Source organism: Oncorhynchus kisutch, linkage group LG11 (genome assembly GCF_002021735.2).
Source record: "Oncorhynchus kisutch isolate 150728-3 linkage group LG11, Okis_V2, whole genome shotgun sequence".
Classification (NCBI taxonomy): Eukaryota; Metazoa; Chordata; class Actinopteri; order Salmoniformes; family Salmonidae; genus Oncorhynchus; species Oncorhynchus kisutch.
In genome coordinates, this window is record NC_034184.2 from 46360573 (window position 1) to 46374593 (window position 14021).

Sequence of the window (14021 nt, forward strand, 5' to 3'; positions counted from 1 at the left end):
AATGACAGAGGTTTATGTTGGAGAGATTCCAGTAATAGAGGCAAAGAAAAATATGTTAGAGAAAAAAGCAGGTCCACACCACATTGGGTGAGGCGGGTTGCAGGAGAATGTTTTGAAGTAAGGGTTTAGAAAAATATAAAAAGATATGCGAAGAAAAATATATATACATGGGACACGACAAGACGAAGGACAAATACGTCTGACTGCTACGCCATCTTGGATTGTTTTGTGCATGACAAAGTAGATGTCCTAACCGACTTGCCAAAACTATAGTTTGTTAACAAGACATTTGTGGAGTGGTGGATAAACGAGTTTTAATGACTCCAACCTAAGTGTATGTAAACGTCTGACTTCAACTATACATGTTTAAAAATGTTGACCACACACTAGAGCCTAATTTTGACTTGTTTTAAGGACATTACATCAAAGTTGGATCAGCCTGTAGTGTGGTTTTCCACTTTAATTTCCACTTTAATTTTGAGTGTGACTCCAAATCCAGACCTCCATGGGTTGATACATTTGATTTCCATTGATAATTTTTGTGTAATTTTGTTGTCAGCACATTCAACTATGTAAAGAAAAAAGTATTTAATAAGAATATTTCATTCATTCAGATTTCTCCTTTGCCATGATAATCCATCCACCTGACAGGTGTGGCATATCAAGAAGCTGATTAAACAGCATGATCATTACACAGGTGCACCTTGTGCTGGGGACAATAAAAGGCCACTCTAAAATGTGCAGTTTTGTCACACGACACAATGCCACAGATATCTCAAGTTGAGGGAGCGTGCAATTGGCATGCTGACTTCAGGAATGTCCACCCAAGCTGTTGCTCGGCAGTACGTCCAACTGGCCTTACAAATAAAGAACAAGTGTAACTGTCAGAAACCATCTCAGGGAAGCTGCATGCTCGCCGTCCTCACCAGGGTCTTGACCTGACTGCACTTCGGCGTCATAACTTACTTCAGTGGACAAATGCTCACCTTCGATGGCCACTGGCACGATGGAGAAGTGTGCTCTTCATGGATGAATACTGGTTTCAACTGTACCGGGCAGATGGCAGACAGTGTGTATGGGGTTGTGTGGGTGAACGGTTTGCTGATATCAACATTGTGAATAGAGTGCCCCATGTTGCCGGTGGAGTTATGGTATGGGCAGGCATAAGCTACAGAAAATAAACACTATTGCATTATATCAACGACAATTTTAATGCACAGAGGCCCATTGCAATGCAATTCATCCGCCCGCCATCACTTTATGTTTCAGGATGATAATGCGTGGCCCCTTGTTGCAAAGATTTGTACAGAATTCCTGGAAGCTGAAAATGTCCCAGTTCTTCCATGGCCTGCATACTCACTAGACATGTCACCCATTGAGCATGTTTGGGATGCTCTGGATTGGCGTGTACGACAGCGTGTTGCAGTTCCCGCCAATATCCAGCAACATCGTACAGCCATTGAAGAGGCGTGGGGCAACGTTCCACAGGCCACAATCAACAGCCTGATAAACTGTATGTGAAAGAGATGTCGTGCTGCATGACGCAAATAGTGGTCACACTAGATATTGACAGATTTTGTGATCCACTCCCCTACCTTTTTTTGGAAGGTGTCTGTGACCAACAGATGCATATCTGTATTCCCAGTCATGTGAAATCCATAGATTAGGGCCTAATTCCTTTGTCAATTGACTTATTTTGGAAATGTATCTACTTCCCCGGAGTCAAACACCTGGACACCATTTTTATATTTCTGCATCCAGTATGTAGGAAGTTAGAGCTAATTTTGCGAGCCAGTGCTGAAAAGCATTGGCACAATGACCCGACGTCTATGATAACAACGAGCATGCTGTTACCATAGACTTATAGGCATTGTGCTAACGCTAGTTAGCAATTGCGCTAATGTTAGTTAGCAACTTCCCTTAAAATTGCACGCAGAAACATAAAAATGGTATTCATGAGTTCATCTGATTCTGGGGAACTATTTCCATGATTCTGCATGTCTGTCTTTCCAAGATTGATGCCATGTTTAAGTTACATTTTTGACAAGTGTGGTCTAATTCAAACCTGTCTGTTTCAAGCCTTTATTGGTTGGCAGACTAGACTCAAGCTTTTTGTGAGCCAGGGGTTAGGGTTTCTTAGAGAGGATAGCGTTTCGCAAGTTGTATTGCAGCCTGTCATATGGAGGGGCAAGGTTACGGGTACAGGAGCCGATGAATCTGGGAGAGCGCCCACATTCGCCATTGTTCCCTCGGCCGTGCTCCTGTGGAGATGTCTGTCCACCGTTCCAATCAGCGTCCCGTCCTTCTGTTTCATCCCTCTCGCTCGCTCTGCTGCCTCTCAGCTCCGGTTTTACTGATCTTTTTCTTCTGGGCCTTTGTTAACCTCGGCCGGGCTCACAGTCACAATGATATGCTCATATAGTCAGAAGCTACAGTACCAGTCAAAAGTTTGGACACACTGACTCGTTCAAGGGTTTTTCTTTATTTTTTACTATTTTCTACATCGTAGAATAATAATGAAGACATCAAAACTATGAAATAACACATATGGAATCATGTAGTAACCAAAAAAAGTTAAACATATCAAAATATATTTAATATTAAAATATTCTTCAAAGTAGCCACCCTTTGCTTTGATGACAGCTTTGCACACTATTGGCATTCTCTCAACCAGCTTCACCTGGAATGCATTTCAATTATCAGGTGTGCCTTGTTTATTTGTGGAATTTCTTAATGCGTTTGAGCCAATCAGTTGTGTTTTGACAAGGTAGGGTTGGTATAGAGAAGATAGCCCTATTTCGTCAAAGACCAAGTCCATATTATGGCAAGAACAGCTCAAATAAGCAAAGAGAAATGACAGTCCATCATTACTTTAAGACATGAAGGTCAGAAATTGCAGCCCAAATAAATGCTTGCCAGAGTGCAAGTAACAGACACATCTCAACATCGACTGTTCAGAGGAGACTGCGTGAATCAGGCCTTCATGTTTGAATTGCTGCAAAGCAACCACTACTAAAGGACACCAATAATAAGAAGAAACTTGCTTGGGCCAAGAAACACAAGCAAAGGGCATTAGACCGGTGGAACTCTGTCCTTTGGTGTGATGAGTCCAAATTTGAGATTCCTGTTTCCAACTGCCGTGTCTTTGTGAGACACAGAGTAGGTGAATAGATCATCTCCATGTGTGGTTCCCACCATAGTGCATGGGATGAGTGTAGGTGCTTTGCTGGTGACACTGTCAGTGATTTATTTAGAATTCAAGGTGAACTTAACGAGCATGGCTACCACAGCATTCTGCAGCTATACGTCATCCCATCTGGTTTGCGCTTAGTGGGACTATCATTTTGTTTTTCAACAGGACAATGACCCAACACACCCCCAGGCTGTGTAAGGGCTATTTGACCAAGAAGGAGAGTGATGGCGTGCTGCATCAGATGACCTCGTCTCCACAATCACCTGACCTCAACCCAATTGAGATGGTTTGGAATGATTTGGACCGCAATGTGAAAGAAAAGCAGCCAACAAGTGCTCAGCCTATGTGGGAACTCCTTTAAGACTGTTGTAAAAACATTCCAGGTGAAGCTGGTTGAGGGAATGCCGAGAGTGTGCAAAGCTGTCATCAAGGCAAAGGGTGGCTACTTTTAAGATTATTAAATATATTTTGATATGTTTAACACTTTTTTTTTTGTTACTACATGATTCCATGTGTGTTTTTCATAGTTTTGATTTCTTCACTTATTCTACAATGCATAAAATAGTTAAAAGTAAGAAAAACCCTTGAATGAGTAGGTGTCTCCAAACCTTTGACTGGAACAGTAGATATACACTGAGTGTACAAAACATTATAGGAACAACTTCCTGATATTGAGTTTTTGCCCTCAGAACAGCCTCAATTCATCAGGGCATGGACTCTACAAGGCGGTGAAAGAGTTCAACATGGATGCTGGCCCATGTTGACTCCAATGCTTCCCACAGTTGTGTTAAGTTGGCTGGATGTCCTTTTGGGTGGTGGACCGTTCTTGATACACACGAGGAACTGTTGAGTGTGAAAAACCTAGCAGTGTTGCAGTTCTTGTCACAAACCAGTGTGCCGTTCAAAGACACATCTTTTGTCTTGCCCATTCACCCTCTGAATGGCACACATACACAATCCATGTCTCAATTGTCTCAATGCTTAAAAATCCTTAATTCATTTTGTCTCCTCCCTTTCGTCTACACTGATTTAAAGTGGATTTAACAGGTGACATCAATAAGGGATAATAACTTTCACCTGGATTCACATGGTCAGTCTGTCATTAGGAAAAACTTCTCTTTCCATGTTTTGTACACTACAAATGGCTGCTCTGTGACTGCATGCTCTGTGGATCTGGACAAGGAAATATCCTCTCTAGTGTGGACTATTTTCCAACCTCCCCTAATTTTGGGGTAGGAAGCTAGGTAGCCTTCTTGGCTCAAAGCCAAATGAGCATTTGACCCATCATATCCACCGTAGCTAACTGTGGTGTAACCGTAGCCACAGGTAATGCAAGAGGATGTACCGTATTGTGTAGCAGGTTGTGGACATCCCAGCAGGGTGTAGGTTCACATTGAGGAGACAAGAGAATAGAGTCACAGTGGAAGGATGGAGGAGGTTAATATGAGGAGAGTAGAGGAAGGAGAGTTAATGTTTCTATCACAGACTCGGTTTTGCCACATTGCCCCTGGTTGTCCACAGGCCCACGTTACCTGAGCACCCCGACCCCTAGGCTCCAGTGAGCTCTCCCACAGCCTCATGTTTTATTCACCCCTGGAGGATGGAACATCAACCAGGTATACCTAGCTTCCTGAGCACGGCTGAGCCAGGGGCCCTGACGGTGGCCCTTCAGGGAGGGCCCCTATCCCGCCCACCTGCGGCCCGGGTAACAGAGCACACCCTGGGCTGGAGGCAGATGACCGAGATGGCCAGAGATTTGTCATCCATTATTCAGGCCTGGGAGCAGGCAGGTTTAATTATACATGGTGGTATTATGGGATTCGGTGCAGCCACGTTGGACCCATCCCACCCCCACACACAGCCGGCTGGGGCTCGGGATGATGAAACCGCAGCTTAACGTGGGTGGAGCAGGCTGAGGAAGCACAAGCATACTAAGAAATCAAAACAAATTGACTAGCTATTGATTCTTACCTTGAAGTAGTCCTAGGCATTTTTTGTGCTGTGTATGGAGTTGGCATAACGGCTCTCTTTTTCTGTCAAGGACAGCGGGGAGCTGGAGAACTAGTTCATCTTAAGTGGACACTAGTCATATCCTAGACATTCTTTAGTACTGGACAACTGACCATGAAAATCTCTGCAGATCATGTCCTTTATTCATTGAAAAGACACTTCTGCTTCATCGTAAATGCTGGATGTGATCTGGGCCATTTCCTGCTTCCAAGGGAAAGCGAAAGAGCCTCGGAGCCCATTCTCAGCGTACCTGTTGTTGTTTTCTTAAGGACAGGAAGTAGACTAGATCAGCCTTTTTTGGTCAAATAAGCAGTGAGAGGATTTTTCCTATTCTTAGACGGGGTCTAGTATGTCCTCAGACTTGGCTCGTGTTTGACATGACTCAGTGTCAAACTGTAGGATAGTTTTATGACAGGCCAGGAATGCAGGATAGGCTAGTCTTTGGAACAGTGTCGATGTATGTTGATTTCACCATAAAATATAACCATAAAGAGAAGACTAAAGATATTAGGATCCTTTTATGATAGATAATGTGATTACATCATTGTTATACCGTATGTTGGCTTATAGGGATTGGGTATAGGTATGCCATATTAGGATTGTGTAAAGGTATGCCGTATTAACATTATAGACTGGCCTGATAACTATATCCAAAACTCAGCAGTGTATCACCAGAGAAAAAAACATCTCCAGGCATCAACTGTCTCTTCTTACTGGATTTATGTCATTATTTTATGAGAGGTGGAGATGAATCATTATTTTATTCACCCATTGAAATGCCAACTCTTGAAGGTTCTGTGTAATTATGAAAACAAGCATGTAAATGTCATATGGACGGATTGGAAATAGGCCTCAACACTTCTCTTACTATCAAATCACCTAGCAACAGGGACATGGTGATTGAACATGAACAAGAGCTGTAGTTAGTGACTTGGTTTTAGTCATAGGTCTCCTGCTGTTTTTCCATTAGCTTCATTGTTTGGCAAAAATTGGCCTGAATTAGGTGTACTTTTTAAACATTTTATCTGACATTCAGTACCTTTGGCTTCGGGTTTCCGTTAACCGGCAGTTGTCGGCTTTTGGCCAAAAATGTATAAATGAAAAGCCCACAAACAAAACTGTTGCCAGCAAAAACTACCGGGAGAAAAAACATCCCATTGCCAAATAATGCTTTTTATTAATTGATGGAAATACCAGTCAATGGAAACACATTTGACCGTCATGCTTATCGGTCTGTGGGTTCATTTGCATAATGTATTTTCGTCGGTCATCACCTCTTTTACATATTTAAAAAATAATAAAAAATATCCAACACAACTATCATACAAACTATCGTACAGCATCTAGAGCTTATTTTGAGCGGGATTTGTCATGGAGCTCTTCATGCTGGTTGCTGCTGGAGTAAACCATGCTTTTATAGGCCCATTCATTGCACAACAATTCTAAATACAAACGTGTGTTAAACAGGTTTGGTGCATGGTTAAAAAGAGCTAGGCCTATTTGTATTTATCAACTGGTAATACAAGTGCAGGTAACAGGCTATTAGTGCGTCACCACCACTTTACAATGTGAGTTGGAGGCAGTATGCATTTTAATAACAGGCCTATTTAATTGTTTGAAACCTGAATGTTTTCCTTTATATTATGAGGCTTGTCTTACCTTGCTTCAAAGTTGCCTATAGGCAAATCTGACAATGAAAGGCAATTATTTTATAAAGACTAAATATGTTGTGCGTGAGTTTCAAGTTTGGGGAATCTTACAATTTATCGTACCATTTCTACCAATCTGCATGCCAGTTATGATTTTCATATGCAAATTTTTGTGGAACAGTTCCATTTCAAGAATAACATTTTTGTTTATCAAAATCATTGTCACATGGTTGATCATAAAAATCTGAATTAAAATGGTACAAATGTCAAACATGAAATGCATGAGCACCAGCCTCTGCCATATGGACACCTTGATATACCGGCGGCTAAAGAAATGAGCGCATGGAACTCATAGCCTATAGGCCAATGCAGCAGTAGGCCTATAACTTCTATTGTCAACTAACAGGCTGACTACACCGCTCGCGTCACAGAATACATTTAGAAATCTATTATTATTAAATGATTGCACCCACACTGCTCGCGAGCGCCAATGAGCGTCTGCGTTGCCAAGGGCTAAAATAGAAGTCCGTTCTATTTGTGACGCAGATCGCACTGCAAGTCCTGCCTCTCCCATCTCCTCATTGACTTTTAGAAGCATATGCCCACGCGCTATCTCCTCATTGGTTATACCCACGTGGGTAACTGAAAGACGAACGAGGTCAATGGCGGTAATGCACCTAATTTATGAAAGTTGCCAATCGCAATATAGTCGAGAAGAAAAAGCCTAGAAGGAGGAGAGATGACTAGAAACGATTCGGTTGACCGTTGTACGTGTGGATTAATTGTCGGAGTAGAGGACCTTGTGCATTTCAGGTAAAATAACAACTCAATGTTTATATCCCAGGACAAGTTAGCTAGCAACAGCAAGCTAGCTAAATAGGACAAATTAGCTAGCAAGTGCAAGCTAGCTAGCTAAATTGCCATAAATGTTTAATGCTTTTCAACCTGTCCCCAAATTAATGTAATTGGTTCAGCGTATTTTGGTCTTTTAACAACACTGTCATCTCAGATTTTCAAAATATGCTTCTCAACCATAGCAAAACAAGCATTTGTGTAACAGCTAGCGTAGCATTTAGCGTTAGCATCAGCAGGCAACATTTTCACAAAAACCAGAAAAGCATTCAAATAAATCATTTACCTTTTGAAGAACTTCAGATGTTTTCAATGAGGAGACTCTCAGTTAGATAGCAAATGCTCAGTTTTTCCTGAAAGATTATTTGTTTAGGAGAAATCGCTCCGTTTGGTGCATCACGTTTGGCTACGAAAAGAAAACGAAAAATCAGTAATCAAAACGCCTAACTTTTTTCCAAATTAACTCCATAATATCGACTGAAACATGGTAAACGTTGTTTAGAATCAATCCTCAAGGTGTTTTTCACATATCTCTTCATGATATATTGTTCGTTGAAAGCCTCCTCTCTCCTCTCAATCACTGGATGACTGCGTGCAGCTTGTAGATTACGCACCAATTTAGACAAAGGACACCGGGCGGACCCCTGGTAAATGTAGTCTCTTATGGCCAATCTTCCAATGATATGCCTACAAATACGTCACAATGCTGCAGACACCTTGGAGAAACAATAGAAAGGGCAGGCTCATTCCCGGCGCATTCACAGCCATATAAGGAGACAATGGAAAACAGAGCCTCAAAAATTCTGCCCATTTCCTGGTGGAAGTTTCATCTTGGTTTCGCCTGTAGCATGAGTTCTGTGGCACTCACAGATAATATATTTTGCAGTTTTGGAAACGTTAGAGTGTTTTCTTTCCAAAGCTGCCAATTATATGCATAGTCGAGCATCTTTTCGTGACAAAATATTGCGCTTAAAACGGGCACGTTTTTTTTATCCATAAATTAAAAGAGCGCCCCCTATATCCAAGAAGTTAACCTGCGTGTCGTAATGTGGGGGGACAAAATAAATCTATGCACGATGGTGCAGAGCCGGGGTTCCGTGTAAGTCAAAATACATAAAGCCGACAAATAAAAACAGTTGAAAATATGATATGTTCTTTCAGTTGCATACATCTCTCTACTCAACCTGTCTGCCTTCCTTTCTAGATGTCTTGAGCTTCTCATTTGATCATTTCCCTATTACATATCTTTACTAGGCCTACTGGTGGCATATGTAATGGGGAATTGATAAAAATATTTTTTTATCAAAGGGCCAACAAGTCACACAACGAAACAATGAATGCGCAAGAATTGTTGGGAGCCATTCTGGAGAGACTCGTCTATCTTCGCCACACACCCCTCCCTTTTCTTGTTTCAACATTTTAAATTATACTCAATACACATGATATTCACACATATTTTAGATGCTTTTCACTGACAGCCGCAACTAAATAATCAGCTAGGCCTATTGACACGCGCTCTTCCCAAATGGCTGGCAACCCGAATAGGCATAGGCCTACAGCTTGTGATTTGAAACAATCCACGGCAAAAAATACAAAATAAGCTAATGATCTTCGACTCCTCTGTGGCTAAGTCATGCTTTCTACTGTATAGACGGGAGTAATTAAATAATTTGGGAAATTTATTTCAATTTACTTCCCTAGACGGTCGGACGCGCCGCTGATGAAAGACTTTCTCATATGCAATTTCTCTCCTGTTCTATACATTTTCATATACATTTTTTTGTTGTTGTCCAGAAGGCAAAGGCACAATCCTAGTCATATGGTTCCGGTAAATTTCTCAAATGGCTGGGGAATTTAAATCTTCCCGGTCACGTTGCCCGGCACCATGTTTTCGGAAACCTTGCTTTGGCTATATAGTCCTAGACCTGATTATGATGTCCTTTGTAGATGGCTGAGCATCAGTGGGAATAATAGCATGGTTTTGGATTGGTCTGCATTATTCAGACCAAACTACACCACACACATTAATACGTGCAGTAATGAAACACATCTCTCCTACGCAACTGATTTTAATGATGTAAAGGCAAGATGATGAGCTGTTTCTTGACTTATGCCGACAAGGTCAAGGTGTTTTGATATCTAATCTCTCCCCAGATGTTTCACTGAGACTGATGTTACTTTAATTATTCCTCGTCTACGCTCATTGCTGCAAACCAAACCAATTATTAATGCGGTAAAGTGCATCGCCCATGCAGGAAGCATGATTAACTTGAGTTTACTCAGTGTAAAATGCTTGCAGGTCAAGTGTTTACCTGAATGGCTTCATTCAAAGGGAATAGAGGCTCAAGTTAGTATTTTTTGAGTCCCCTGGTAAGTGTAGGGTTGGACCATTACTCCCTATGCAAAGGGAGTGTCATGAGGAGGGTCTTTGTGTGGGAGGACAGAAGAGGAAGAAGGGAGGATGGGATAAATGAGTTTTGGATGAGGCTCACAGGTTGATCAATGGCCTGTTATGGCCTAATACCTGGCTGGGCTGAGAGCAAGGAGTAATTCTATTCAATTATGGCTTGGCTCCGGATCAGAACACCACATCTGTCTGAATGTCATGGAGATGGAGGGAGATGATGATGCTCAGTCACCCTCTCTGCTCCGCTGATAAGAACACAGTTGTTTAGAGTATTGCTCAACTAGAGTGGTTCCCAAACCTTTTTTAGTCCCGTACCCCTTCAAACATTCAACCTCCAGCTGCATACCCCCTCTAGCACCAGGGTCAGTGCACTCTCAAATGTTGTTTTTCTGCCATCATTGTAAGCCTGCCACACACACACACACTATACGATACATTTATTAAACATAACAATGAGTGTGAGTTTTTGTCACAACCCAGCTCCTGGGAAGTGACAAAAAGCTTTTATAGGACCAGGGCACAAATGATAATATAATAATCAATCATTTTTCTCTTTTATTTAACCATCTTAAATATAAAACCTTATTTGTTCATCGAAAATTGTGAATAACTCACCACAGGTTCATGAGAAGGGTGTGCTTGAAAGGATGCACATAACTCTGCAATGTTGAGTTGTATTGGAGAGAGTCTCAGTCTTAAATCATTTTCCACACACAGTCTGTGCCTGTTTAGTTTTCTAGCTGGACTAACAACAAATGTAGAATTACTGATGCTAGCATTGGATGTACTTGTTGAAGCAGAACAACTTGTGTCGTCGACAGGTGCAGGTGTAGTACTGCTGGTAGTAGCAGTACTACCAGTAGAGCTGGTATGTCTCTATGGACGCGGGCCTTACTTTTTTTTAACCATTTATCAATTTTCGAGCAAACAGAATGAACAGCAGTTTGGCTACATACGGACCGTTAGTGGAAATCCCGTGAGAGAGTAACGGTTAATGTGATTTGGATGTTAATTATTTGACTAGGCTACCTGTATTTGACATTGTTTTATTTTGCTGAATAGTAGATGGTTTCATTTTATTTTTGGCAGTGAAACTAGGCTACTCGGGCGAGGAAATAAACCTCACCCAAATGTATAGCCCTGTTGGAAAATATAAATGGACTCTTTGAAAATTTCGATATATATGTATTTATTTATAAAATGTGAATCACATTTTTATTTGGCGTACCCCAGTTTGTGAATACCTGATCTACTACATACTAAGGCAGAAGGCCTCTGGCATATATGTGGAATGTCTTACCAAGGAGCACACACTGTATCAAGCATGGAGATAAACTAGTAGCCTACAGAAGACAGACCAGTTTGTTATCCATTCTCTATAAACATCAACCGGGCTTATCTCAGTGCTACTATTCATCATATTTATCCTTCCTGCATTGATCAAAATCATCATTATGGCCATTGTTTTCCATTAGTATTTGCCTGTGGCATGTTTAAGAAGGACTTTCAGGTAGACTCTTGCCTGTGCATATGGTCCTAGACATTTTTTTTTTCACCTTTATTTAACCAGGTAGGCTAGTTGAGAACAAGTTCTCATTTACAACTGCGACCTGGCAAAGATAAAGCATAGCAGTATGAACAGACAACACAGAGTTACACATGGAGTAAACAATAAACAAGTCAATAACACAGTAGAAAAAAGAAAAGAAAAGAGTCTATATACATTGTGTGCAAAAGGCATGAGGAGGTAGGCAAATAATTACAATTTAAAGTCTCCAACTTCAGCGATTTTTGCAATTCGTTCCAGTCACAGGCAGCAGAGAACTGGAAGGAAAGGCGGCCAAATGAGGTGTTGGCTTTAGGGATTATCAGTGAGATACACCTGCTGGAGCGCGTGCTACGGGTGGGTGTTGCCATCATGACCAGTGAACTGAGATAAGGCGGAGCTTTACCTAGCATGGACTTGTAGATGACCTGGAGCCAGTGGGTCTGGCGACGAATATGTAGCGAGGGCCAGCCGACTAGAGCATACAGGTCGCAGTGGTATAAGGTGCTGTGTCCACATGGCAGGAAAATGTAGGCCCTATTGATTTAGTAGGCTGCCTACGCTTTGACGCTGCTGGCATACACAGCTTTTCAGTTCATTTTCCTCACTGAGCAGATTCTTTGCGTTATTGATCTTGATTGAGTTGTGCACCGTCACTGTATTCCAGGACACATCTATTCAGTCAACTGTCAGAGGATTCTTTGATCACTACACAACACCGTTGTCGGTTCTAAGGGCTAGGCCTGACCTAAGAAAATGTCCTCCAACCACCTTTATCCAAAATGTAACCCCAAGTATAAAAGCCTGTGCCAAGCCTTTGGCCTCCAGTGTATTAGAGGTGACTGTTCTGCTGACTGCCCACTTTCGGAGTGCTGTTCCCCTGAGGCCACGGGTTGAGATTGCATTTCAAGCGTTCTTCTCTTGGCCCGGTGCTTTGGACAGCGCACTCCCTCAGATGTAGGGTGTTTTCAGTTTGATCCAGATCAGACTTCTTCAGCTGCAGTGTGTGTAACAGTGTACACACACACACACACACACACACACACACACACACACACTCCTATGACCTTCACAGAATGATTGTATGACTTAATAGTTTGGGATTTTGTAGGCTTTTACCTTATTTCTTTTTAAGCCTGCATTCCATGGTGAATGCAAGATCTCATGTAGTCTGTCTTGTCTTGGGTACCTGTTTGTTCTGTCTTCCTGTTCCAGAGGAGCACTCTCTCTCTCCCTACCTGTCAATCAGTGCCCAGGGGGCAGGGCTTCAGTTGTGTTTCCTCGTACCAGAGGTGAGGGTGTTTATTGCCATGGAAGGCCTACATTTGAAGAACTGCCTTGGCTCTGGTCAAGTTTGCTTTGCCCTTTGTCAAATGCACTGAGAATACTTAATTTACTGGTATACAGATTGATACAAAAACTCACAGCCCCAGTGTTTCAGCCACTGTGTGTGTGTGAGTGTGAGACCTCTGCCTGTGTGTGTTTTACGTGCCTGTGTAACAACCTATCTCCTGTGTTTGTTTGTTTCAGGAGCTGCTGGGTATGCTTCGCCACAGATGAGGATGACCGCACGGCGGAGTGGGTGCGTCCGTGTCGCTGCCGAGGCTCCACCAAGTGGGTGCACCAGGCGTGTCTGCAGCGCTGGGTGGACGAGAAGCAGAGGGGCAACAGCACGGCCCGCGTGTCCTGTCCGCAGTGCAACGCAGAGTACCTCATCGTCTTCCCCAAGCTGGGTATGATATGACAGGGCTGAGGTGGAGGCCTGGGGGATATGGGCTGGACTGGAGTTTCTTGGAGATAGTTAAAGAGTTGGGAGTTTTCCTGGAATATTAGCTAGGAAGTAGTTAGCGCTACAGCGCTGGATGTTGTTCCTGAATTTATGATGTCACGCTGTTTCTAGGCTACATCATCGAATTGTCGCCACACTGTCCAAGCTAATGTCTTCCCTGATTTTCACCTGTATGCTTATCACACATCTGGAGTAAGGAGTAGAGAGATTGACATGAATGAACTGCTTATGTGATGCGTTATGATTTCAGTCAGTTATGATTCAGGCCCATGTCATTTGAGTGTTTTGTAATTCTGTTCCAGCTTACCTTCTATATTGAGACAGCTTTGCTGCGTGTGTCAGCACAGTCACGGAATAACAGCTGAATCATGGCCGAATCTGAAGTACAGTAGTCTTTCACTTTACTTAATAACGGATGCAGCACAGGGGCAGTGAGTCAGTTCTGTGAATTAGGAGGGGGACCTGAGAGCTCTAAAAAGCACTCCGCCTGTCTCAACTCACTGCATGTTTATTTACTCCCAAAGCGAGGGTAGGTTATGTGTGGCGAGTCTGGTAAATATACAGTTTGAGGGAGA

General features: G+C 42.4%; 1 protein-coding gene across 2 annotated transcripts in view; it reads left to right on the plus strand.

Annotated features, from left to right (window-relative positions):
* The window catches only part of marchf5 (membrane-associated ring finger (C3HC4) 5), a 64240-nt gene that overhangs the window by 16618 nt on the left and 33601 nt on the right, over positions 1-14021 (plus strand). For both annotated transcript variants that reach the window (XM_020495013.2, XM_020495012.2), the window contains exon 2: positions 13188-13390. In XM_020495013.2, the coding sequence (XP_020350602.1) occupies positions 13188-13390 (203 nt within the window). The remainder of the gene's footprint in view (positions 1-13187; positions 13391-14021) is intronic.